The 27,958-nt window shown below is 46.1% G+C and overlaps 1 protein-coding gene across 1 annotated transcript; it reads left to right on the forward strand.

Annotated features, from left to right (window-relative positions):
• Window positions 1-436: 436 nt before the first annotated feature.
• SYT17 (synaptotagmin 17) lies at window positions 437-27,190 on the forward strand (the record flags this gene model as incomplete). Its single annotated transcript, XM_081965501.1, has 9 exons — window positions 437-451; window positions 1,247-1,321; window positions 5,551-5,628; window positions 9,689-9,837; window positions 12,987-13,135; window positions 13,908-14,527; window positions 15,055-15,175; window positions 20,494-20,649; window positions 23,135-27,190. The coding sequence occupies 9 exons, from the start codon at window positions 437-439 to the stop codon at window positions 23,329-23,331; spliced, it is 1,560 nt and encodes a 519-aa protein (XP_081821627.1). The 3' UTR covers window positions 23,332-27,190.
• Window positions 27,191-27,958: the final 768 nt, after the last annotated feature.

Consider the following 27,958-nt stretch of genomic DNA (forward strand, 5'->3'; position numbering starts at 1 on the left):
TTAAAACTGCTGGAGGCTGGGAAGACCCCCCCCCCCACTCCCCTCCCTCCCTCGCCGGGCGCCTGCGGCATTTTCTCCTGGCCGGTGGCTTTCCTCTTGTCCACCACTGATTTCCCCTCCACCCCTCCCACCTGGCTGGTCAAGAGGGGAGGGGGGGGGAATGACCAAAGGGAGAGAGGGAGGGGCAGCTGCGATGCCAAGCGAGTCCAGCGAGCCGGACAGGCTGCTCCTTCTTCTCTTCCACCCCAACCTGCCAGCGCTTCCCTTCCTTTTGCCTGTTGACCAGCTCAGCCTGCAGCAGCGGCGCCAGGTCCACGGGGCTGGTCATTCCGCCAGTCCTCATTGAGCAAGCGGAGCACGTCGGACGGAGTCCTATTGTTGAGGGCAGGCGCCATGCTTAGCCTGCCAAGGGGGCTAAAGTGAGCGCCCGAGGAAGATGGCGTATATACAGGTAGGGCTGAAACAGCCGGGGGACCGGGGGGGGGGGAGAAGAAAGGCGAATGGAGAGGAGTGGTGGGGGGGCTGGAGACTTTCCCACCCCCCACCCCGGCTGCTTTTGCTGGGAAGAGAAGAAAGAAAGAAGAGGGGAAGGCAGAGGCGTTGGGGTCCCCCCATACCAGCATCCCCCAGCTTTGCAAAGAGGGAGAATTTCCCCGCAAGAAAACTTGAGGGAGCAGGCTGGAGTTTCGGAGCTGCTCCGGAGTTTCCTCCGACTAGGAGGAAAATGCAACCTGTAGCATGAATAGGTGGAGTCCCCCCCCCCTTGGCTCGGCCCCATTTCCCATGGGTGGGGGTCTCCCGTCGTTCCCTCTCCCTACCCCCTCTTTCCCTTCCTTCCTTCTCTCCCTCCTTCCCCTCTTTTCCTCCCTCCCTCTTTTCCTTCCTTCCCCTCTTCCTTCCTTCCCCTCTTTTCCTTCCTTCCTTCCCCTCTTTTCCTTCCTTCCTTCTCTCCCTCTCTCTCCCCCTCCCCCTCCCTCTTTTCCTTCCTCCCCCTCTTTTCCTTCCTTCCTTCTCTCCCTCCCTCTCCCTCTCCCTCCCTTTTTTCTTTCTTTCCCCTTTTTTCCTTCCTTCCATCCATCCTTCCTTCCTTCTCTCCCCCCTCCCTCTTTTCCTTTCATCCCATCTTTTCCTTCCTTCCTTTCTTCTCTCCCTCTCTCCCTCCCTCTTTTCCTTCCTTCCCTCCCTCCCTCCCTCCCTCCCTTCTTTTTCTGCTGGTTTTCCGCTTTCTTCTTGCATCCTTGGGCAGGATTCCCACGACCTTCGTGGTTTTGGAGCACCGGAGCGCGGCGGGCAAAGCGGGCACTTGTTGTTGGCGGGGTGGGTGGGTTGGAAGGAAGGGGCTTGCCCTGAAATTAGGCTGCCAAGAAGGAAGGAAGGAAGGAAGGAAGGAAGGAAGGAAGGAAGGAAGGAAGGAAGGAAGGAAGGAAGGAAGGAAGGAAGGAAGGTCGCCCATCTAGCAGCAGATGCCCGTAAAATGCCCGGCTGTGGCTGCTGACCTTTCCTGGGCAGATGGGAGTGGGCTTGTGGATGTGATTATTGGAAAGATTGGCATGCATGTTGGGTGAAGCCGGCAAATGGAGGGAGGAGAGGAAGAAAGGGAAAGAGAGAGAGAAGAGAGAGGGATGGAAAAGGCAAATAGCGAATTTTGCACCCGGAGGCCAGCTGCTTAGCTGGGTTGATAACGTTTCTTCCGCTAAAGCTGCTTTTTTAAAGAAAAATTTCTCCCTTCTTGGGTAAGACCTGATCTGGTTAAATTTTGATCCCCTCCGGCTTCCTCTTCCTGCTCAAATGTCATTTTTGTTAAAAGACCCTGAAAGTGATTGCTTCGAACAATATAAGGGGCCTATGGTCATTCCGAAGCTTGCAGGAGCCGGAATAATAGAAAGAGAATCCAGAGGGATAATTTGGGGAGGGGGCTTCCAAATCCGTAGAAGAAAAGAAGGGCAGGGGCAAAGGAAGCCCACCCTGCTTCATGCCCCATGCTTGCTGCTCTTGAGAAAACTTTAAGGCACGCTTGGATTCCAGTTCCCATCGTCCCCATCGCGGAGAGGGGGGCTACAAGCTTGCTCCCTTAGTAGCTTCATGCATCTTAAGGGCATTGTCTGTTTTTAATACCTCCTGCATTGTAAAGTTGTGAGCATGGTTTTTTTTAAAAGTTGTCCTCACAACAGTCCTGCGAGGTAGACCAGGCTGAGAGGACAGAAAGCAGAGAAATGCTTTGATGGGACTGATAGTTCATTCTTAGGGGTTTCGTAGGATTTGCGTAAGGTTTCTGAGATCTTGTGTAAGGCTTGTGTAGGATGGTGAATTGGTCCAGAGTTAATTAAATAATTGCGTTCACACACTTTTCTGAAGTCACAACACATGAGCCATAAGCTATTCACAGTCTGGGCTTGGTCTAGTACAGTTACTCCTCAATTTACAACTATTCATTTAGTGACTGCAGTCACAAAAAGTGACGTAGGACCATTTTTTCACACTTAGCGACGGATGCAGCCATCCTCGTGGTCACTTGATCGAATTTCAGATACTCGGCAACTGACTTGTATTTCTGACGGTTGCAGTGTCCTAGGGTCACAGGATCCCGTTTTGCGACCTTCTAAAAAAGGGGGACGCCGTGGCTCAGTGGCTAAGACGCTGAGCTTGTCTATCAGAAAGGTTGGCAGTTCGGCGGTTCGAATCCCTAGCGCCGCGTAACGGAGTGAGCTCCCGTTACTTGTCCCAGCTTCTGCCAACCTAGCAGTTCGAAGGCACGTAAAAAATGCAAGTAGAAAAATAGGAACCACCTTTGGTGGGAAGGGAACAGCGTTCTGTGCACCTTCGGTGTTGAGTCATGCCGGCCACACGACCACGGAGACATCTTTGGACAGCGCCGGCTCTTCGGCTTTGAAACGGAGATGAGCACCGCCCCCTAGAGTCGGGAACAACCAGCACATATGTGCGAGGGGATCCTTTACCTTTACTTTAACAAGCAAAGTCCATGAGGCCAGTTTCACTTAGCAACCGTGTGACTGACTTAACGGCAGGGATTCGCTTAACAACAACTGTGGCAAGAAAGGTCGTAAAAGGGGGCAAAACTCACTTAACAACCTTTTGGCTTAGTGACAGAAATTTAGAGCCGAACTGTGGCCGTAAGTCGAGGACTAAACCCGTATTCAAACTTCTCCTGGCTTGTTCTTGGAAAACTCTCAAAATGACTCATGCAAAACCTTCCAAAGAAAATCTAGACTAACATTTAAGTCTTTTTTTTTAAAAAATAAACACAAATAATATAAACGGTACATATACAACTGAACACACAAAAAAAGAAAGACAGAAGAAAAAGGGGGAAATCACATATTAGAGTTCAATAATATTATTACCCCCAGGAGACCTTTCCCCCACTTAAATTTCTTAGATTTGCAATATATTCCAATTGTGCCCTTATCCCCTCCAAGACACCATATATTCTTGAGTAGGTGCCCTTTGCCTTCCACTAACGCTGATTTTATGAAATCCCCCCTCCCCATTTTGTTATAATTATTTACTTTAATCATCCCTTTTTTAAGTTTTAAATTCTGTTGTTGATTTATCATTTGTTGCCGTGCTCCAAATTTCATGATCTCGCTCATTCTTTGAATATCATCCCAATTTCATCCCCAACATTCAGCCATCGCTAATCTAGCGGCCATTATCAAATTGACAACCAATTCCTCTTTTTTTTTCTTTTTGACTGACATTTGAGTCTCGTTTTGAACGTTGTACGATCTTGGAAGAGCAAAATGAATTTTGTGGCATTTTTCAGAGCAAAAAACGAAACAAAAAACACCCCACAATTTTTACACCAAGGAAACTGCAAACTTAAATGGAAGACCGAGGAAGCGACAAACGTAACAATGGATCGATACCGTGATATGTGTAGCGTGGTGGGCAACCCCCCCCTCAAATAGCTGGGATTTCATAGGTGAAACCATGGTTTATACAGTCCTGGAGAATTGACCGCATTGGCTTGTCAACCCTGTTTGCAAATGTCAGCGTTTTGGTTAAGACGTGCTACAACTGCACAACGAGGGTGTTATCAAAACACACGCCAGGCTTTTTGGTCTTTTGTTTGTGCAAGCTTGAGCAGCTCAAGAGTTTGCCTGCAGGGACCTTTCTGATGCCACAAAGTTTGAGAACAGCTGTGATGTTTTTTTTTCTGAAAATGCAACCAGGGCAAGGAAAGGATGTAGTTTTGCCTTGCCCGGTTTTAACCTCCATGGAATCGTTTGCCTTTGTTTACGGAAGCGGAAGGTGTGTTCTTGGCCAAGGAGAATATTTGTCGCTCGGATGTTGAAATGAAGGGTCCGTGGTGCTCTCGGAGCTTGGTGGTTTTCTTGCAGACATTTCATGACCCAACTAGGTAACGCCATCAGGGCTAGAAGGGAAGAGAGGGAGGAGGATTGTGGAGTCCTCGGTGTTCTCTGAGCTTACAGACGTTTCATGACCCAACTAGGTAACGCCATCAGGGCTAGAAGGGAAAAGGGGGGGAGGATTGTGGAGTCCTCGGTGTTCTCTGAGCTTGCAGACGTTTCATGACCCAACTAGGTAACGCCATCAGGGCTAGCAGGGAAGAGGGGGAGGAGGAATGTGGAGTCCTCGGTGTTCTCTGACCTTGCAGAGGTTTCATTTCCCAAACTAAGTAACATCATGGATGAAACATCTGTAAGAAAACCACCAAGAGAGCATCTGAGAAGATAAATTCTGCATACAAGTGTTCCTTTAATTTGGGGGTGTATATGGGGACTCAGCCTTCCATCCTTCCGAGGTGGGTAAAATGAGGACCCAGATTGTTGGGGGGCAAATAGGCTGACTCTATAAACCGCTTAGAGAGGGCTGTAAAAGCAGTGTGAAGCGGTATATAAGTCTAAGTTCTCTTGCTATGGCTATTCATTTAGTGGCTGTTTGGAACTGACAACGGCACTAAAACAATGACTTATGACTTTTCACACTCAACGACCATTGCAGCATTCCCCGGTTCAAAATTAAGGACGGTTGGCAACTGACTCGTTTTTGTGACGGTTGCAGTGTCCCGTGATCCTCTTTTGTGACCTTCTGACAAGCGAAGTCAGTGGGGAAGACACTCCCTTAACGACCGTGTTGCTAACTTAACAATGGCGGCGCTTCCCGTAACAACGGTGGCAAGGAAGCGCGCAGCCCTGGCGGCAAAACTCACTTAACAACTGTCTCAATTAGCAACATAACTTTGGGGCTCAATTAGTACCATTTGTATCATAATAACCCGAATTGCAGAGAGATTTATAAAAGAGCGTTATTTATTTGGGGGGGGGGGGCAAAGGGACCCAAATAGTGAACCCATTGAGGGAAATTGATATTAGCAACTGAATATCCTTTCTGGAGATCCTTTTGGTTTTTTTTTTAACCTGCCCTAAAATAGAGAGACCTCGAAATAGCTTTATTTTCCGCCCTCTGCTGAGATGGGAAAGCAAAGGCCTCACAAGGTTGTGTATTTTGTCTCACAGATGGGAGGGGGGGTGTGGAGAAAAAGAAATCATTAAACCTTGACTAAAGAGGTCTTGCCTTTTTTCATTCTCTCTCCCTTTGCCTCATCGTGGATATCGAAAAGGACAGTTGGAACCAATAAATGAGGTGAGTTAATCCGATGAGTCACCCTTTCTCCTGACACTTGGAGTTGTGTGTTGTTGTTATTGTTGTTGTTTTCCCCCCCTGTCTGGCTCTCTCTGCTTTCTGGTGTAAAATTGTGTGGGTAAAAAAAAAAACAGCACACCTTGGTTTCTCTGTGGCTAAACAGCGAGGGTTTTTCTTCTTCTTTTAACAGCAAGGAAAACTCTGGCCCGGCTTGATTTTAATTGATTTGGCTGCAGAGCATTCCCCCTGCTGTCTGTCCACTGGTGAATGAAATTTCTAGTCCTCATGTTATGGGGGGAGAACTGAGAAACCCCTCCCCCCTATTGCTCAGCTTGGATGTTCTCTTTGAGGAACAGGTTAAATAGGTGATATTCAGCCAATTCTGACCGGTTCTGGAGAACCGGTAGCAGAAATTTGGAGTAGTTCGGAGAACTGGCAAATACCACCTCTGGCTGGCCCCACCCCCATCTATTCCCTGCCTCCTGAGTCCCAGCTGATTGGCTGGGTCTTCTTCTGGGGTCCTGCACAGGAGAATGGAACTGGGAAGCAGGTTAGTGGGATGGGGAGGGAATGGAGATTTTGCAGTATCCTTCCCCTGGAGTGGGATGGGAAGGGAATGGAGATTTTGCAGTTTCCTTCCCCTGGAGTGGGGAGAGAATGGAGATTTTGCAGTTTCCTTCCCCTGGAGTGGGATGGGAAGGGAATGGAGATTTTGCAGTTTCCTTCCCCTGGAGTGGGGAGAGAATGGAGATTTTGCAGTTTCCTTCCCCTGGAGTGGGATGGGAAGGGAATGGAGATTTTGCAGTTTCCTTCCCCCAGGAGTGGGGAGGGAATGGAGATTTTGCAGTATCCTTCCCCTGGAGTGGGATGGGAAGGGAATGGAGATTTTGCAGTTTCCTTCCCCCAGGAGTGGGGAGGGAATGGAGATTTTGCAGTATCCTTCCCCTGGAGTGGGATGGGAAGGGAATGGAGATTTTGCAGTTTCCTTCCCCCAGGAGTGGGGAGAGAATGGAGATTTTGCAGTTTCCTTCCCCTGGAGTGGGATGGGGAGGGAATGGAGATTTTGCAGTATCCTTCCCCTGGAGTGGGATGGGAAGGGAATGGAGATTTTGCAGTTTCCTTCCCCCAGGAGTGGGGAGAGAATGGAGATTTTGCAGTTTCCTTCCCCTGGAGTGGGATGGGAAGGGAATGGAGATTTTGCAGTATCCTTCCCCTGGAGTGGGATGGGGAGGGAATGGAGATTTTGCAGTATCCTTCCCCTGGAGTGGGATGGGAAGGGAATGGAGATTTTGCAGTATCCTTCCCCTGGAGTGGGATGGGAAGGGAATGGAGATTTTGCAGTATCCTTCCCCTGGAGTGGGGAGAGAATGGAGATTTTGCAGTTTCCTTCCCCTGGAGTGGGGAGGGAATGGGGATTTTGCAGTATCCTTCCCCTGCCACGCCCACCAAGCCACACCATGCCCATGAATTCCTGAGCAAGCATGGAACGCCTATTGGAGTTCTAATGCAACTAGATTAAAATTTTTGGTTTGTGGACGAGGCAACATTTCAGTAGTGATTTGGGGTGCCCATCATGGCTCTTTCTGGATCTGTCCAGGGTCCTGATTCATTATCAACTGCTTTCCTTTCTTTGGTAGTTGGCCAGTTGTTTTCTTTTGATTTCTTTTTTATTGTATGGAAAAGATTAAAATCCAAAATTCCAAACTGAACAGAGACAAACACTAAACAAAAACATTGAAAAAACCCTTTTTCTTTTTCCAATTTTGATTTGTTTCCCTAAAACCTAGACTTTTTTTTTTTGCTTTACCATTCCTTGACGCATGATGCTAACACCCTATTTTTCCTCCGATGTGGTCTTTGCTTTGAAAAGTTCAGAAGTGGTTGACCTTTTCTCCGCAATCGGATCTACTCGCCCGGCTCTCAAAGCGTGAAAGCTTTCCTCTTTTTTTTTTTTAAACGCTTGCTCCGATCCCCAAAGACTACGGATTATAAAAATATACAGCAAGGTTTAAATGCCCTCAATTCCACTCACAGGGAAGCACTGAGATTTTTTTCCAGCTTGGCATATATTGTATTGGCTTGCTTAGTGTAGTGGAAACGATAGGATTTTCTTTGAGCAAATGTTGGAATCTTTTCATTTAATTAGAATTTTTTAAAATGTATGAACCTTTATTCCTCTTCTGCACCATCCATTCTTAACAGAGGGTTTGGAAAACATTTTGACTTGTGCATTCATTACAGTTTTGCAAGAATGTATGTTTTCAAGAAAACTCCAGGTCCAGCTGGAGAATTCTGGGAATTGAAGTCTACAGGTCTTTAAATTGCCAAGATTGAGCATCCCTAGTTTAGCATGTTGTTTTTTTGCAAACAAAATTTTTTTATTTTTTGTTACATATTTAAATTTCTTTTGTAAACAGAGCGTTGTCCGGTTTCCCCCCTTGAACATTTTCACATATACATAATTCATTTTACATTATATTTCCATTTCCCATTTTAGCCATATTATTTCCTTCCCATATTTTCCAACTTTTAATTTTGTGTGTGTACATAAAGCGTGTCATTTTTTAAATCCCTTTAGAGAGCAACCAAATTTATCATTTCATTTCCATCTATTTTCTATCAGTAAACATGTACCTTCAAGTTCAGTTTTTTTAATATATATAATCGACATTTAACTTAATTCATTTGCACAGTTAATAATATTGGTATAGTTCACTCACACCTTAATTAGCTACATACTCTTACCTTGATTAACGTATTTCATTTTGTTTTGCTAATCCCCTGTTCCTAGTTTCTTTTTTCCCTCTCTCTCTTTTTCTTCTTTTTATATGTATTATTTCTTTGCTTCTGGATCTTTTCTCTCACTTTTTGATTTTTCCAGGATTTTTCTTTTTCGCTCCCCACTATTTCTCTCTTTATTTTTGGCTAATTTCTTTTTTCGGACACCATTTTCCTAGTTTAGCATGTTGTTTGAACAAACATTATGCTAAACCAGGGGCGTGAAATACTATTTCATTAAGGGCCACATCAGGATTGTGTTTGACCTCAGGGGGGCAGTAGAGGGCGTGGCCAGGGAGGGGCATGGCTAGCTCGACATCACTCATCGAGCCTCTGTTTTCGGTCGTGACAGCTTCCTGAAGCCCTCTGCCAGTGAAAAGTGAGCTCCCGCGTCAGTGGTGGGATTCAATTTTTTTTTACTACCGGTTCTATGGGCGTGGCTTGGTGGGTGTGGCTTGTCTTGGTGGGCGTGGCAGGGGAAGGTTACTGCAAAATCCCCATTCCCTCCGAATCAGCTGGGACTCAGGAGGCAGAGAATAGATGAGGGCGGGGCCAGCCAGAGGTGGCCAGAGGTGGTATTTACCGGTTTTCCAAACTACTCAAAATTCCCGCTACCAGGTTCTCCAGAACTGGTCAGAACCTGCTGAACGCCATCTCTGTTACACGTCCTCCCTGAGCTCTGTTTTTGCTGGCAGAGGCACTGCTGGCTAATCCTTCGCTGTTTTCAGGTGGCCCCGAGGACCATATCTAAACACCCCGTGGTCTGTATCCGGCCCCTGGGCCTTGACTTTGACACCCCTGTGCTAAATCATGGATTGTTAGCCAAGGTTTGGATGAGCCACAAGAGCAGGGATCATGCTAACCCTAAGCCATGATTTAGGAACCAGAAAAAAAAATAAAAGAAGAAACCTATTGTGGTTTTCATACCCATTTCCCTCTCCTGGATTCTTGCGGGAAATGTTCACGTCATTCCCAGTTTTCATGGGTGATAGGCTTTATGTCCAGGGATCCAGAAGTTGTGGGGGGGAAAAATATTTCTCTGTGCTCACGAGGAGTCACAAAAAAAGACTTGATAGCTCATTGTCCATCAAAACCCAGAAAGGTCCAAGTTGACCAAAGCAGAACAAGCGAAAAATGTAGATCTGTGACTGCACAGATGTTAAAAAACAAAACACCCCACAGAGCTGAATCCTCCTGGGATCAGCCTGTTCAATTACGATTGTTTATCCTTGTTCGTCATCAGCTGTTTGTAATTTTGCTTTCTGGTTTCCAATGGCCTCAGGGCCTGTTGTCTAGAATCTTGGATCTCTTGCTGTGCAGATGGACCTGTCGCAATTGTTGTCAGAAGTGCTACGAGTGCAGCTGTTGCCAGTCTAGCGAAGACGAAGTGGAAATCCTGGGGCCTTTTCCAGCCCAAACTCCTCCCTGGTTGTAAGTTTGGATGCGTTTCGAAGGCACCATTTATTTGAAGGGTGGCTTGGATGATGTTACTTGGTTTGGTAATGAAATGTCTGCAAGAAAACCATCAATCTCAGCACCAAGGACCCCTCAATCCTCCTCCTCCTCCTTCAACGTATATTTGTGTCCTCTATAAGAAGGGTACCTTTCCTTTATAAATATATACATTATATTTGTTCCATCGTAAGCAGGGTATCCTTTCTTTATAAATCTATATTTGTCTGGTCTATGAGCAGAATGTTATACACACACCCACACCCACACCCACACAGACACATATATGCATTCATACCAGGGGTTGTAACACAAACACACACCTATTTCCCTGGCTCAGCTGATAAGGAGGAGAGGCTGTGGCTTAGTGGCTAATACATCTGCCTAATATGTAATACAGCCGAGGTTCAAATCCCAGTAAGGGTATGGCTAGCTGATGAGAGCTAAATAGCTTGAAATAGATCTATACTAGTCTCCCTTTATTTATTTATCAGCACAAATACAACACACACACACACACACACACACACACACACACATGTGCCATTTATAAATATAAATATATATTTGTGCCAACTACAAGCACAGTATCCTTCCTTTATACATACAAATATACATATACATATACATATACATACATATACATACATACGCCAACTACAAGCACAGTATCCTTCCTTTATACACACACATGTTTCCTTGGACCTGTGTTTTATGCCTGAACTTCCCAAACCTGATTAAAAGGTAAAGGTGTGCTAGTTGTTCCTGACTCTAGGGGGCAGTGCTCCTCTCCGTTTCAAAGCCAAAGAGCCAGCGCTGTCCGAAGACTTCTCCGTGATCATGTGGCCGGCATAACTAAATGCCGAAGGCGCATGGAACGCTGTTCCCTTCCCACCAAAGGTGGTTCCTATTTTTCTACTTGCATTTTTTTTACGTGCTTTTGAACTGCTAGGTTGGCAGAAGCTGGGACAAGTCACGGGAGCTCACTCCGTTATGCGGTGCTAGGGATTCAAACTGCCAACCTTTCGATCGACAACCTCGTCATCTTAGCCACTGAGCCACCACGTCCCTTTATACATGCATACATACATATTTGTGCCAACTACAAGCAGGGTTCCTTTATAAACACATATTTGGAGCCAGAGTCAGAGAAGAGAATGTTAAACATAATTTCATCTCGGAGGAGAAAAGCATGGGGCTTTTTAAATTATTGCTACCTCCCGAGGGCTGACCGACTTGTCTGCCTCACGGTAGCAAACCTAATTATTCTGATTTAACGAGAATGGCGGGGACCCCTTTATCCCCTCTCAAATAACGGGCTTTTCTTATCCTTTCCCCCCCCCCTCTCGTCGCTTTTATTTCTTTGAGGCGAGAGCTGCGGGGGAAGGAAGGAGGGCCCTGAGGTGATGTAGATCATAAGATAAAACGACTGTTTCATTTTATGCGGCGGGTTTGTTTTTTTTTAATAATAAAAAGAAAGAAATGCCTTGCGTTCTGTGAAATGAAACTGGAAGCGTCGCTCCATTCTTCTTCTCCGCGGTCGCCCTTGTTAAGCCAAACTGGGAGCTTTTCAAAAGGAAACCGCGAGACTGAAAAGATTAGCAGCAGCGGTTGCCTGCTTGATGGGGAAGAGGGGAATATTTGCCCGTTTGGCTTGATTTCTGTTTGCATTCTTTCTTTTTTTAAAAAAAATGAATTTATTTATTTATTTTGATTTTTTTTAAAATTCAGGGTGACGTACATTTTAAGTACTCCTTCCTCTTTCTATTTTCTCCGCAGTAACAGCCATGAGAGGGGGGATTTGGGCTGAGAGAGAGAGAGACAGAGACAGAGACATTGAGAGAGAGGAGGGGGCAAAGTCACTCAAATTGACTTTCATGCCTAAAGTGGGATTAGAACTCATGGTCTCCTGGTAATTGGCCCAAGGTCACTCATGTGCCTTAAGGTGGGATTAGAATTTCCAATCTCCAGGTGATTGGAAACTCACTAACTCTTGGTTGCTAGTCTTTCTCAATTTTGGCAAATGTAAGACCCGTGGACTTCAACTCCCAGAATTCCCTAGCCAGCATCCTAAGGAACTTTCAGGGCCAATCACCTGGAGATGTGTGGTCTTCAAATCACATCTTAAAGTTCCTCAGCGTGGCTGGTTGGAGAATTCTGGGAGTTGAAGTCCATATTTCTCAAAGTCGTCATGGTTGAGAAACATTGGCGTAGGTCCAGGATGGCGAACCTATGGCATGCGTGCCACAGGTGGCACGCGGAGCCATTTGTCAGGGCACGGGAGGAGTTGCCCTGTCAGCCTTTTTTTGAGGCCATTTTTCACCCTCCCCAGGCTCCAGAGGCTTTATAGGAGCCTGGGGAGGGCGAAAACAGCCTCCCCTTGCCCCTCGGAAGCCCTCCGGAGGCTTCAGGAGCTTCCCTGAAGCTTCCGGAGTGCAAAAAAACGGCACTACGGGCAAACCAGAAGTTCAGGAATGGACTTCCGGTTTGCTCGTAGGGCCGGTTTTAGTCCTCCGGAGCCTTCAGGGACCTTCAGGAGGCTTCCCTGAAGGCTCCGGAGGACGAAAAACTGCCCTAAGGACAAACCGGAAGTGACTTGAAGGCTCCGGAGGGCTAAAACCGGCCCTACAAGCAAGCCAGAAGTCCATTCCCAAACTTCTGGTTTGCCCGTAGGGCCATTTCTTTGCACTCCGGAGGCTTCAGGGAAGCTCCTGAAGCCTCCGGAGGGCCTCTGGGAGAGGGAAGGCTGTTTTCCCCCTCCCCAGGCTCCTATAAAGCCTGGGGAGGGTGAAAAAAGCATGCGCTGGTCATGCACGCATGCACACTGGGGTCACACATTGCATTATGGGTGTGGCATGCCTGCGCACGACCCCCCCCTCCCTGCACACACACCCCACTTTTGGCACACGAGCCAAAAAAGGTTTGCCATCACTGGCCTAGGTCCTACTGCCCCGTCTTCTAGTGTCTCTCATATACAGTATATGTATATATATTTTACTCTCCATCTACGATCTATCATCGATGGACTCATGAAGTAAAAAAAGTCTTGCGTGCTCAGTGGTACTGTTGAAGAAAATGAGACGTGAATGTTTTGCCTGGGTGATTCCAAGGTTTGATCTTTCCCACAGGCTGAGCTATCGAAGTGAAGACAAAAATGGCAACTCGGACAACCCAACGAGTGGCCCGTCGCCAACCCCTCAGAATGTTTCACTGGACAGACGACGGTCGTCCACTGATACCTCCCATTCCGCTTACAGCCTTACAAGACGGATTTCTAGTAAGTTGGCTGGTGCTCGAAGTAGTTGATAACGGCGCTCACTCGGTTACGCAGTGCTAGGGATTCAAACGGCCGACCTTTCTGATTGACAAGCTCAGCATCTTAGCTACTGCACCACTGCGTCCCATATACATACATACATACATACATACATACATACATACATACCAGTGATGGGTTCCTGCCGGATCGCACCGGATCGCGCGCTCCCTTTCGGCGCTGAACCCGGAAGTACATTCTTGCCCCGCCCCTGGCGACGGGACGACGCTTGCCTGCGCTCCACCAGCTCGGCTGGGACCGGAGACGTTTCTCTGCTCAGCAATGTCTTCAGTGGAGCGGTGGCAGCCTGGCAGGCTGAGCCTGCGTCCCTTTCAGGCGCTCCGCTCCGCTGAGGAAACGTCTCCGGTCCCAGCCGAGCTGGTGGAGCGCAGGCAAGCGTCCCAGCGCCAGGGGCGGGGCCAGAACGTACTTCCAGGTTCACCGCCGAAAGGGAGCGCGTGATCCGGTGCGATCCGGCAGGAACCCACCACTGATACATACATACATACATACATACATACATACATACATACATACATACATACATATATATTCTGGAAGAAAACCACATTCTTCCCTTTCTTTTATCAGGCCAAAAGAACCGCAGGTATGTCCAGGCCATTCACCAGGAGTTCAACTTAACCCAAAGCATTTTCCCCTTTTGACAACTGCTCACTGCGACTTTCCGCCATTTTTTAAAATTCTGTTTTTTTCTTTCTCTCTGTCCTCCCAGGTCTAGAGCTGAGGAGGCCAAGTTCTCCCCTCGTTGATCTTAAGCCCATCGAGTTTGGAATCCTGGGCTCTAAAAAGGAGATTGTCCAGCCGGGCATCCTGAAGAAAACCTACACTCCCGACGACTATTTTAGGAAATTTGAGCCGAGACTCTATTCCCTTGACTCCAATAGCGATGACGTGGATTCTTTGACTGACGAAGAGATCGTAGCCAAGTACCAGCTGGGGATGCTCCATTTTAGCACCCAGTACGACCTCTTGCACAACTATCTCATCGTCCGGGTCATCGAAGGGAAGGACCTGCCTCCCCCCATCTCCTACGATGGGGCCAGGCAAGACATGGCCCACTCTAACCCCTACGTCAAGATCTGTCTCCTTCCCGACCAGAAGAACTCCAAGCAGACGGGGGTCAAACGCAAAACCCAGAACCCCATCTTCGAGGAGCGGTACATGTTCGACATCCCGTTTTTGGAAGCCCAGAGAAGGACTCTGCTCTTGACGGTGGTGGATTTCGACAAGTTTTCGCGCCATTGCGTCATTGGGAAGGTGTCCATGCCGTTGAGCGAGGTAGACCTGGTGAAGGGCGGCCATTGGTGGAAAGCTCTGGTCCCAAGTTCTCAGGTAATTTTTGGGTCTCCACTCTAGGAGTACAATTTTTTAAAAAATGTTAAATGTTCTTTTCATTTGCTCTGTTTGGTTTTAAGGTGTCTCTATTGCAAAGATGTGTTTCTTAGATAATTTTTAGCCTGTTTATAGTTTCTTCTTCTGACTATAGTGGCCTTCGCTTTTCCTTTCCCCTCCCTTTCCTCCCTCCTCCTTCCCTTCCCTTCTTTCTTTTCCTTTCCTTTCTCTTCTTTCCTTCCCTCTTCCCTCCTTTCCTTTCCCCTCTTTTCCTTTCCTCTTCTTTCCTTTCCTTCCCTTCCCTCTTCACTCCTTTCCTTTCCTCCTCTTTCTTTTCCTTTCCTTCCCTCTTCCTTTCCTTTCCTTTTCTTCCCCCTTCCCTCCTTCCTTTCCCTTTCCTCTCCCTTTCCTTCCTTCACAATTTCAAAACTGAATTTATTTTGCGATGCATTGCATTAAAAAGAAAACGACACACCAAGAATATCGTTTTTGCAGTGTTTGATTCCGCTTGCCCTTTTCTGTTGCAGAACGAAGTTGAGCTGGGAGAGCTTTTGCTCTCATTAAATTACCTTCCCAGTGCGGGGAGACTCAATGTGGACATAATTAGAGCAAAGCAGTTACTGCAGACTGATATGAGCCAAGGTTCAGGTAGGTTTTTTTTGTATGTGTGTGTGTGTGTTTTGTTATTGGAGCATGTAGGTCAACATGGAAGTATTTCCCCCAATGTTTTTATATAACACTGGCTATAGTCTAATTTTCCTATTATTATGTGGTTAATCTTTGGTGAGATTCACAGCCTTTGGGGCTGGTTGGTAGTTCAACAGCTTGAGTCCTAACCAAGGACCTAGGAACTGTTAAGGTAACGCCGGATGATACAAGCTGTTCCAAGTAGGGTTGTTGTTGTTGTTATTATTATTATTGGGAGCCAGTTTGGTTTAAGGGTTAAGGCACCTGGCTAGAAATCTGAAGACTACTATTCCTGGTTCTGCCTAGGCAAACTAATTCTGAAATCCTTGCCAAGAAAACTGCAGGAACTTATCCATGTAGTAACCAGGAGTCAAGACAGACTCAGAAGCATCTCTCTCTCTCATTCTCTCATTCTCTCTCTCATTCTCTCATTCTCTCTCTCATTCTCTCATTCTCTCTCTCATTCTCTCATTCTCTCTCTCATTCTCTCTCTCATTCTCTCTCTCTGTCTCTCTCTGTCTCTGTCTCTCTCTCTCTCCCTCTCCCCATGTATCAATTATTTATCAGCCATCTAGGAATTCTTTGATCTATTATCTATCAGCTGTTTGATCTCTATCTATCAGCTGTCGGTCTCTGTCTGTCATCTATATCTCATCTGTCATTCACCAATTATCTACCTATCTATATATGTCTCTCTAATCTATTCTTTCATATATCATCTGTTTGTCTTATATGTCTGTCTGTCTGGTCTGTCTGTCTATCTAATCTATTCTTTCATCTATCTATCTGTCTTATATATCTGTATCTGTCTATGCCTATCATCTATTCTCTCTCTATATCTATCTATCTATCTATCTATCTATCTATCTATCTATCTATCTATCTATCTATCTCTATCTCTATCTCTATCTCTATCTCTATCTCTATCTATCTATCTATCTATCTATCATCTATCTATCTATCTATCTATCTATCTATCTATCTATCTATATATCTATATATCTATATATCTATATATATATCTGTCTCTCTCTGTGTGTCTGTCTGTCTGTCTCTCTCCCTCCTTCCCTATCTACCTACATATAAATCTATCAATCATTTATGCTTTCATCTATCTCTATTCGTCCCCTCTCTCTCTCTGCCCCCCACCTACCTTCTGTACCTAACTGCCTACCTTAACAACATCTTACAAACTGGATTGAGAGATGGAGAGCAAATGACTTAGCTGTTGATTCTTCCGGCTCTCTCACTTCTCCAGGACTTCACCCAGAAGGGGTGCCTTCTGTCAGGCACAGAACCTTCTGCCACCCACCACCCCAATTTCCAGGCTTCCACATCCCCCCGTGATGCCTTGGTGCCTTGTTCTCGGGGCGGAGATGGTACAGTGGAGCTCTCCTCTGAAGAGCATCTCCTTGGCTTCAGCCTTCAGCCCCCATCTTATTTCCTGCGTGCTTGTTTTCCCTCAAAGAGAGCAAGGATTTCATTTTCTCTCTTCCCAAGGTCTGATTGAAAGCAAACAGAGCATGTTGACCTTTGGTGCTCAACAATCCTCTCCTTTGTCACTTGAAAAATTAAAGTAATGGGCCTTCTTCCCCGCTCAAGAATCTCAGAAGACGCTTCTCTTTCTGAGAACAGATCTAGGCTGTTGCTTGTTTTCCTCCTTCCTTCAGAAAAAAGGACACTGCACCCAGAGATGGTATTCAGCCGGATCGGACCGGTTCTTTCATGTTTTCCTCCTTCCTTCAGAAAAAGGACACTGCACCCAGAGATGGTATTCAGCCGGATTGGACCGGTTCTTTCTTGTTTTCCTCCTTCCTTCAGAAAAAGGACACTGCACCCAGAGATGGTATTCAGCCGGATTGGACCGGTTCTTTCTTGTTTTCCTCCTTCCTTCAGAAGAAGGACACTGCACCCAGAGATGGTATTCAGCCGGATCAGACCGGTTCAACTGAACCGATAGTGGCCAGCTGCCAGTGGACTCCCCCGCTCGCGTCAGTTCCAAAACCTCCTATGTAGCCTCATTTTCAATGCCGTGCGCATGCGCGCACATCAGGTGTGTGAGCAAAGAGTTCATGTGCAGAAGGCAGCACCATACACGGAAGGTGCATGCACGCACGATGCAAGCATGTGCGCGGGTGTGCTCGCGTTGGCGAACCGGTGGTAAACCTAAGTGGATTCCACCCCACCCCACCGATTTTTCCACCATTTTTAAAAAAACCATGGACGATTGTTTTCCCTGGAATGGAAAACGTTACCCATAACCATGAAAAAAAAAAGATAAGCATGAATATTTTCAGGGAAAGATGTAAGACATGTTCTACTCCGGAGGATGAGTAGCTGTGGCCTTGAAAAGTCCCCCCCCTTCTGTTCCTTAAAAACCTGCATTACTATACAGGTCCTCAACTTACGACCACAATAGAACCTCCAAATCTCTGTTGGGAAGTGAGACATTTGTTTTTGCCCCATTTATAAACTTTCTTGCCACGGTTGTTTTAAGTAAATCACTGCAGTCCTTAAGTTAATCACACGGTTGTTAAACTGGCTTCTCCATTGACTTCGCTTGTCAAAAGGTCGCAAAAGATGACCCTGGGACATGACAACCGTCATAAATATGAGTCAGTTGCCAGGCGTCTGAATTTTAATCACACAATCATGGGGTTTGCTGCAATGGCCATAAGTGTGAAAAAGGTTGTGTCAATTTTTTCAGTGCCATTGTAAGTTTGGTCCCTGAATGAACTGTTGTAAGTTGAGGACTATCTGTATTATGCCTAATTTTTTATTAGAGTATATCTTTAGCAAAAATAAAAATAGAACAATAATCTATATATACTCCTCATGAAATCTCCAGAACCGTAAAGCTTGCAAACTTGAAATTTGGCACATACGTTCCTCTCGGCTTCTAGGTTCTCGTTAAGAAAGGATTTTTTCGAAATGACCATCAGATCATTAGTATTTCTTATACAGTAATTAACACACACTGATTCTAAGGAGTTCTACTCCCCCTTCCCACCTGAAAAGAACTCTGTTCCAACTGCCAGTTGTCTTACATTCCGTTACCTCAGTTCAAACTGGCAGACGTTCCACTCCTTCACTCAGGAACAGTCTGGGGCTCCTTACAGTACTAAACGTCAGTACCTCACCAAAATGTCTACGCCTTCCACCTCTGGAACTGCTGCCAGACTCAAGGTGGCGGGAGCGATATTCCCTTATGTGTTTCAATCACTGACCACCACTGAGCCAACCAATTGTGAAATGAATTCCTCCTCCATAGCCCGATCACATAGTTTCATCGCGAAGCACGGGTATCCAGCTACTAGTGACAAATATGCATGATGATTAACACCAGGGAGAAAGAGAGAAAAAATTCATACAGCATTAATATAGCTTAACCTTTTAACATATAATTAAATGTAGATGACAGACCCAGGATTATTGTGCTCTATTTTCTCATTTGTACAAAGGCAAAACACTTTAAAGACGGATGGAGAATATAAATCTTTTATCCACTCTTAACATCTGGCGTGATGATTTCTTTCCACCTACACAGGACAATTCTCTAGCGAGAGCTTGAGATTTTTATAAAATGTCAAGTTCCATATTTTAGGAATATAACTGCCTCAGATTTAACGGTTATGTGTTTCCCCAGAGTTATATAACATATGTTTATGGCTTGAAGCCTAAAAAAAATTAGCGTGAAGGAGCATGACCAAATCATCTGAACCAGGCAGTCCTCAAATTTCTTATGGTGGGCACCAACACACAAAAAATTGGTATCCATTCTTTTTTTATACAGTCTTCGAAGACACCCATAAAATGGAATGAAATGTCTGGGAAAATAGCTTCATCTCTAGGTCATAAGGAACGTGTTTCACGTTTCTTAAAATTTGAAGCCAGAGGTGGGATCCACTTACTGTTACTACCGGATGGGATTGAGAGTGGGCTGACCCACTCGCAGGTCGCCTCTACCGGTTCTTCCGAACCAGTCCGAACCGGCTGAATTTCACTTCTGCTCTTGAGAAAGTGATGGGTGCTGCTGTTTTTCCCCAAGGAACTGCCTCAAAAATCCTCAGCTTTTTCTTTTCAATCAATAGATCAGAGATTTAAGAGAGACTGTTTGTTCAGAACTCTTGCAAACCTTTTTTACCTAATGGTCAGTGGATTAATCACGACCGAGTTGCTAAATTAATCCATGGGTCATTATGTTAAAAAATACAACTTACCTGTATCTAAAAAGTCATGGGAGCACAAAGTGGAAAAAGTTACCCAAAATGAGAAGGCGAAGATCTTGTGGGGCTTTCAAATAAAGACAGATCATCGTTTGGAACACAACACACCAGAGATCACAGTTGTAGAGGGTTGAAACGTACAATTTATTGACATTGCAGTACCAGGAGATGCCAGAGTTGAAGAAAAAGAACTGGAATAAATCACGAAATACCGCAATCTGGCCATCGAAACTACCCGATTATGGATGAAACATTTAACAGTGATACCCATTGTCATCGGGGCATTTGGTACCATGTCCAAGAATTTTATAAGATACATCAACAAATTGCAGCTTCCTGAATTCGGAACTGCAAAAAAACTGTGCTGCTCGGAGCATCTTATATTTTAAGAAGGTACTTGGTTGATACCTAGGATGCTGGGGATCTACCATTACCACCAGTCAATGGTATTTGTGATGCATTTTTGAATGTTCCGTTGGCTGAGTTTCATGTTTAATGAATAAAGTATCATCGTCATCATCTTAACAGTTCCTAGGTCCTTGGTTAGGACTCGAGCTGTTGAGCTACAAACCAGCCCCAAAGTTGGTGAATCTCACCAAAGATTAACCACAAACCACAACCACACTCATCATCACCATCATCACAAACCTCCTGTATATTCCTTCTTCAACCTGGGCTCTCTAGCTGTGTGGGATGATGGATCCTTGGCCGACTTGGAATTCTGGGAATTGTAGTCTTATCGGTCCCGAAAAATTCCAGGTTGGAGAAGACTTCTAACTCTTCCTAGAGTTCTCCAACCTTGGCAACCTGAAGTCCTGGTGGACTTCAACTCCCAGAATTCCAGCAAATTATAATTATGCAAAGCGAGAACAACTAAAACAGAGGGCCAAAAAAAATCAATCAAACAAACAGGAGCTTTGTGTGTGATTTCGACTCTGACTGGTTTTTGACTTGTTCGGTAAACTACGCTTCAAATAACTCAAGAGCTTACTCTGATGCACGAACGAAGCTGTTCAATTGTGAAGGTGGAGTTGTTTTGTGCTTTCCTTTCAGATCCCTTTGTGAAAATCCAGCTGGTTCATGGGTTAAAACTGGCAAAGACAAAGAAGACATCTTGCATGAAGGCCACCATTGACCCCTTCTACAATGAGTCCTTCAGCTTCAAGGTTGCCCAAGAAGAACTGGAAAACACTAGCCTGGTTTTCACAGGTATGTGACTCATGTCTTTCCAGAGAATACAGAGTTAGAAGGGACCTTGGAGGTCTTCTAGTCCAACCCCCTGCCTAGGCAGGAAACCCTATACCGCTTCAGACAAATGGTTATCCAACTTCTTCTTTAAAATTTCCAATGTTGGAACATTCACTTCTGGAGGCAAGTTGTTCCACTGATTAATTGTTCTCACTGTCAGGAAATTTCTACTTAGTTCTAAGTTGCTTCTCTCCTTGATTAGTTTCCACCCATTGCTTCTTGTCCTGACCACAGGTGCCTTGGAGAATAGTTTGACCTTCTCTTCTTGGTGGCTGCCCATGAGATATTGGAAGACTGCGATCATGTCCCCCTGAGTCCTTCTTTTCATCAAACTAGACATACCCAAGTCCAGCAACCGTTCTTTATATGTTTTAGCCAGGGGTGAAATCTAGCAGGTTCTGGGGAACGGGTAGCAGAAATTGTGAGTAGTTTGGAGAACCGGCAGCGGAGATTTTGAGTAGTTCAGAGAACTGGCAAATGCCGCCTCTGGTTGGCCTCAGAGTAGGGTGGGAATTGAGATTTTGCAGTATCCTTCCCCTGACACGCCCACCAAGCCACGCCCACAGAGCCAATATTTTAAAAAATTGAATTTCACCACTAGTTTTAGCCTCCAGTCACTTAAAAAAATACAAGTGAGTTTTTAATTGCAATACAATTAAGGAAATCGCAGGGACCGAATTTCCACCAACATAACTGTATAAATATGACCAAGGCTGCCTTGTCACTGTAGCATGCAGCCTGCACTGCGCCTGGTTCCTCTCTGGAGATCAGAAACCTTGATAATGATTGCGGGAGTGAGTCATCCCTTGCCAGCCTTTGGGAAAGGAAGGTATGGTCAAAATAACATTCGCTGTTCAAAAATACATCAATAAAATAAAACAGCGCTGCAGTTCCAGATCTTCTCCACCGTCTATTTCTTTCGTGTCTGCAACAGGACCCGTCTGTCACTTTTGTTTTGTGTCACATCTGTGTGGCTTTGGCCTAGGGGCTGCTGCTTCTCTGCCCTAGCTTTGAAAGTTGGAAATCAAGGCACCCTTGAAGAAGGCGAGAGGCTGCTGGGGTCAATGGGCCGACACTTGGTAGTTATTTAATTACGCTTTATAAAATGAACACGCCTTGAAGGTTTAGGGTTTATCCCGAGCTCCGTTTTCACGCCTTGAAGGTTTAGGGTTTATCCCGAGCTCCGTTTTCACGCCTTGAAGGTTTAGGGTTTATCCCGAGCTCCGTTTTCACGCCTTGAAGGTTTAGAGTTTATCCCGAGCTCCGTTTTCACGCCTTGAAGGTTTAGGGTTTATCCCGAGCTCCGTTTTCACGCCTTGAAGGTTTAGGGTTTATCCCGAGCTCCGTTTTCATGCCTTGAAGGTTTAGGGTTTATCCCGAGCTCCGTTTTCACGCCTTGAAGGTTTAGGGTTTATCCCGAGCTCCGTTTTCACGCCTTGAAGGTTTAGGGTTTATCCCGAGCTCCGTTTTCACGCCTTGAAGGTTTAGGGTTTATCCCGAGCTCCGTTTTCACGCCTTGAAGGTTTAGGGTTTATCCCGAGCTCCGTTTTCACGCCTTGAAGGTTTAGAGTTTATCCCGAGCTCCGTTTTCACTGGCATAAGCACCATGCGCCAGTCCTTCGCTGTTTCCAGGGCAGTCCTGCGGGCCAGATCTAAGCACCCTGTGTTGTGGCCCGCCAGCAGCCAGCAGAGCTGGCAGCAGAGTCGGACAGTGAGGAGGTTGGGGAGGAACATGGGCCAGTCCTGGGGACTGAAGAAAGCTCAGACGAGGGCTCTGCATCGGAGGCAGAGAGGGAGTTAGACAGCAGTGAGGCAGAGGAACAGCTGGAGCCTGTTCCCAGTGTGCGCATGCACAGAACTGCCAGAAGACAAGAACAACTAAGAAAGCAGGGTTGACTTGGGAGTAAAGCCACACCTTGGAGGTGATTGGCCCCTCCCATAGCAAACAAAAGAGGAGCGAACGGGGAGTGGGCTTTTGGGGGAAACAATTCATTCCTTCGGTCGTTTCAAGAGTAGAAAGTTCTGTTTGTGACTATACAAGACTCTGGGCCAAGGGTTGCCTTGCCCTGCATTTAGAAACTAGTTATCTGGCAGCTTTCCAAGCGAGATAAGGTGCGTGTGGATAAATATTGCTCTGAAAGACTGTTTGCTAAAGCCTTGCTGACTGCGAATGAAAGGAATTCGCAGTTGTGTAAATAAACGGGTATTTTTGCCAGTACCCAGACTCTGTTTCTTGCTTTTTAAGGAAGCCTAAGTTAGAACACCCTGTGGGCCCCTGGCCCTTGAGTTTGACACCCCTGCTTTAGAGGTACCAGGGATGCCTTCCTGTTGAATTTGGATTGCTTTGTGTTGTGTTGTCAACTTTCAATCCTCTCTCTCTCTCTCTCTCTCTCCCTCCCTCTCCCTCTCCCTCTCCCTCTCCCTCTCCCTCTCCTCCACCTCCCAGTCTATGGCCACAACGTGAAAAGCAGCAACGACTTCATCGGGAGAATTGTCATCGGCCAATATTCAACCGGTTCCTCGGAATCGAAGCACTGGCGGCGGATGCTGACTTCTCACCGTACCGCCATCGAGCAGTGGCACAGCCTCCGTTCGCGAGCCGAGTGCGACCGGGTCTCGCCAGCTTCCCTGGAGGTGACGTGAGGCGTCCACGCTGCTCCCCAATGCCCGTCAGACCAGTTCCCTACATGCACGCCGTTACAAGTTCATTGCCTTTGGATTGGCCACCCACAACCATTGGCGGCCCAATGTTTGCCATTGATCACCGAGTTTTGGTCATCTTCAAGTCTCGCCTCCAAGTTTTAGTTGTCTCGGGTTCATGGATGCACCCTTATCCACGATGCTCTTGTCACTGTTCAGGAAGGTGTGGGGTTTGGGAAAGATGCCCGTGGTTTGAAGGCCTCCTTTAGTTGCCGCCTGGCATTGCCATCTAGGGCAGATCATTAGCCATAAAAACATGCGGGGCTACATGGACTTTTTCCGTCCTTATTGCTCCGTTGTAACTCTCCATTCCTACAATTCGTTGCCTTAGCACAGGGGTCAGCAATCTTAAACAGTCAAAGAGCCACAAAGGTCCTAACCGGAAGCCCCCTGTTCAATTCTGGAGCCGACCAGAAGTCTGGTTCCCCCGCCATAGAGTCTTCCTCCTAGCGCGGCATCCTTTTTTCTCTACCTGTCCTAACCGAAACCTATCAATTGTGGAGCTGACCGGCAACAGGGAGCCGCAGCAGAGGGATGAAAGAGCCACATGCGGCTCAAGAGCTGCAGGTTGCTGACCCCTGTCTTAGACAATGTCAATTTCCCCCATGTGCTCTCTTTGGTGAATGTCTGGTAAACCAGCTAGAAGCTCTGGCAGTATTTTAGCAGTAGAGCATAGGGCGAACTCTGTGCTGTCTAATTCCCGTCTTTTGTTCTCGTGGTGGCTTAACCAAATATCACGTGTGCTTCTGTGTCTCGAATGGTCCATGTGGGGGGATGGCCAGTGGGGGCCAAAGGGTCTTTCCCCCCACAGCCGCTCTTGTTTGTCCCGCATTTTATCTGACGGATCCCACACTCTGCTTTGAAAAGCCCGAGTGGACCTCCGCAAGGGTTGAGAATGGGTGAGCCACCTAGATTTCCTGGAGGAGGCCTCCTCCGTAGGTTGGAAGGAAGGAGAGAACAATGTCTGTGACGAAGCATTGGAAGACTTTGGTCTGGACATGTACATTTCATACTTGCTTCATGACTACACACATGTATGACCATGAGTGAATCGGAACGAAAAGTGTCAGAGTTCGTTGCAGCACACACAATCCAGAACGCACAGGCGGGTAACTGCTTCAGCAGAATTCATTAACTTCTCCTTATGTATAATATAGCACATGAAGTAAGTAACATGATACTAAAAGCAGGTTTTCCAACGTGGTAGTAAATACAAGCAAAACACAAGCAGAGGACAGAACAGTTTCAGTTCAGAGCAGCAGTTTTAGTTTTAGAGCTCAGCACAGACTCAGAGCTGCAGAACTAAGCCACGCCCAGGCTCCAAACTGTTGGCTGACCTTGTTACTAAGCCCTATTCCAGTTCATGAATATATCTACACTGACAAAAAGCTTGTGAAAAATTCTGGACAAGCGTTTAATGTTTTAAACCATCTGTTGTATTGAACCTCTGGGCCGACTTGAGTGGAGATGGTACTTGAGTTTCAAAAGCCTCTGTGAGTTGATATTTACTCTCTCATCTTTGGATTGCAGTGTAATTAGCTGCTTCAACTTATGACGAGCTTTTGACTATCCACCTGCTGGAACAAATTTTTAAAAAGTGACTTAAATTTGGGGAAATGATGTTTAGTTAGGTGCCAAATGGTCAAAAAATGACAGGTAATCCTGGACTTACGATTGAGGCTGGAATTTATGTTACTAAGTAAGGCATTATCAAGGGAATCAGGTCTTGTTAAGCGAACCCCACTGCAGTTGTTAAGTGAATCACATGATCATTAAACAAATCCAGCTTCCACCATGGATGTGGCTTGCCAGAAGCTGACTGGAAAGATCACAAATGGGGATTGTATGATCCCTGGGGTGGCGGCAAACATCATAAATATATGCCAGTTGCCAAGCTCCCAAATTTTGATCATGTCACACACACACACACACACACACACACACACGGGGATGCTGCAACAGTTGTAAGTGTGAGGAACAGTCATAAGTCTTAAATTGTTTAGTGCCATTTTAACCTTGCCTACTCTATGAATGGTAGTAAGTTGAGGAATACATTCATAGATATGTGGATAGAGGGAAAATATTAGGCAGATACCAAAGTTGCATCTCTTCCTATTTCTTGAAATTAACCTATAATGGTTCCATTCTGGATATCATTTTGGCCTCGTTATACTAAAGACATACAGGGAATGTCTTTAATATAATTTAATTAATTTAATATAATATAATTTAATATATTTAATATAAGATAATATATTTAATGTAAGTTAATATATTATTTAATATAATTTAAAGAACGTCTTTAATATTATTTAACATAATTTACTATAAAGACATAATAGGGACGCGGTGGCTCAGTGGCTAAAACGCTGAGCTTGTCAGTCAGAAAGGTCGGCAGTTCGACGGTTCGAATCCCGAGCGCCGCGTAACAGAGTGAGCTCCCGCTACTTGTCCCAGCTTCTGCCAACCTAGCAGTTCGAAAGCACATTAAAAAATGCAGATAGAAAAATAGGAACCAACTTTGGTGGGAAGGTAACAGCGTTCCGTGCACCTTCAACGTTTAGTCATGCCGGCCACATGATCATGGAAACATCTTTGGACAGCGCTGGCTCTTCGGCTTTGAAACGGAGATGTGCACCACTCCCTAGAGTTGGGAACGACTAGCAAGTATGTGCGAGGGGAACCTTTACCTTTATATTAAAGACCTACTTAGCTTATGTGGTTCCTTTAGTTGTGCAAACGATTCTTTCCTTTTCTTTAAACGTAAGGATTCCTTCCACTGTGAAATAGTTTCACAGTGTTTCAACATGTTTTTAATAACAGCTAGGATGTCCTAAGATTTAACTACTTTTGTGTTGAGATCATACAGGATAATATCGCTCTTTTCTAAGAATGCTACAGAGCAATGCTGCTCAACCTTGGGAACATTTAAGAAGTGTGGGGTCTAACTCCCAGAATTCCCCAGTCAGCATGGGGAATGGCCTGGCTGGGGAATTCTGGGAGTTGAAGTCTCCAAAGTTCCCAAAATTGAGAAACAAGAGTGAGGCCAGAACGAGAGTTTTAACCAGTGGTGGGATGCAACTGGTTTTAACAACTGGTTTGTTAAGTGCGCGCTTCACTTTGCGCACACAGCAAAAAATGACATTTTTAAGCTTCAAAGCTTTCCTTCCACATCAGGGCCTGTGAGTAAAACAGCGGACACGTGGTACATTTAGCTGAGCTAAAAACCAGGGAACTATAGGACAAGATAGGGCAGGGGTGGGTGGTCGGGCGGGGCCAAATCCTCCCTGGAACTACCGTATTGCCCAAAACGGCTGAATCCCACTCCTGGTTTTAATATGACCAATACGGATTTTACGCGATGCAATTTATTGGTCTGGACAGGTAGCCCTCATCGTGTTGGTATCACCTGTAAAATATTTGTCAATTGTGCCTAAAACTAAAACAGAAGGCAAAACCTGAACGTTTGCTGGGGGAAAAAAAATCCATATGATTTCTTGTTCAGCCGCTTTGAAGCTAACTGATTTTGCCGTGCAGGAATTGCCTTTGACTGTGGAAATTGTAACTGGGCGAGTTCAATGGAAGGATTTTGCTCCTTCCGGCAACTCTCGAGGGGACTTCCGTGTCTTTAGTATATTTTCCAGCCGTACTATTCCCTCCCTCCTCAAAATGGCTCAGCAATGGAACGATCCTCAGATTCTGTCAACTCCATCAAACGCTTTTGTACCTCCCTCCCTTCGCCCCGAATGCCCCGTATTCTCTTCAGAATTCTATTTATGGGAAATAAAGATCTGTTTTATTTGTGTCAAGTGAGAGCCATGTGTCCCTCTGTTGTATAGCTCTTGCAAAACAAGGGCTGGTTCGAGAAGCTCACAGTCTTTCTTGGAGGTATTGTTCTGACCCAGCTCCCCAAACACGACCCTCTGAAGTGAACTCAAAGATTCCTTTGTTTAGTAGCACCGTCAGCCCCTCATCTCAGGCTAACAAGTCTGTCCGGTAGGAAGATAAATAGCTGTCTACCACATGTATTCATCTCCGCCCCCTGCCTTTTATCCCCAGAGCTAGGGTGGGGCTTCGCTAGCAGCGGTGGCTCTTCTGTCCCAAGGACCGGCCCATAGATTTCCACTACTCTCCTCTCCTCTTTCACATCTATTCATCTCCGCCCCCTGCCTTTTAGACCCAGAGCTAGGGTGGGGCTTCGCTAGCAGCGGTGGCTCTTCTGTCCCAAGGACCGGCCCATAGATTTCCACTACTCTCCTCTCCTCTTTCACATCTATTCATCTCCGCCCCCTGCCTTTTAGACCCAGAGCTAGGGTGGGGCTTCGCTAGCAGCGGTGGCTCTTCCTTCCCAAGGATCGGCCCATAGATTTCCACTGCTCTCCTCTCCTCTGCCTTCTGCACATCCTCATGTCAGGCACTGGAGCCAGCTGCTCCTCTTCTTCCTCATCATCCACTTCCAGACCTGGGGCCTGTTGATGCTCCATCTGAGGACTGACAGACGGCCCAGGCTCCACCTCTGTCTCGCTCTCTCTCCCACCTCTGTTCCCTCTTCCTCCTCGGAGCTCTCAGG

This window comes from Natrix helvetica (assembly GCF_964273705.1).
Source record: "Natrix helvetica genome assembly, chromosome: 13".
In the NCBI taxonomy this organism is placed as follows: Eukaryota; Metazoa; Chordata; class Lepidosauria; order Squamata; family Natricidae; genus Natrix; species Natrix helvetica.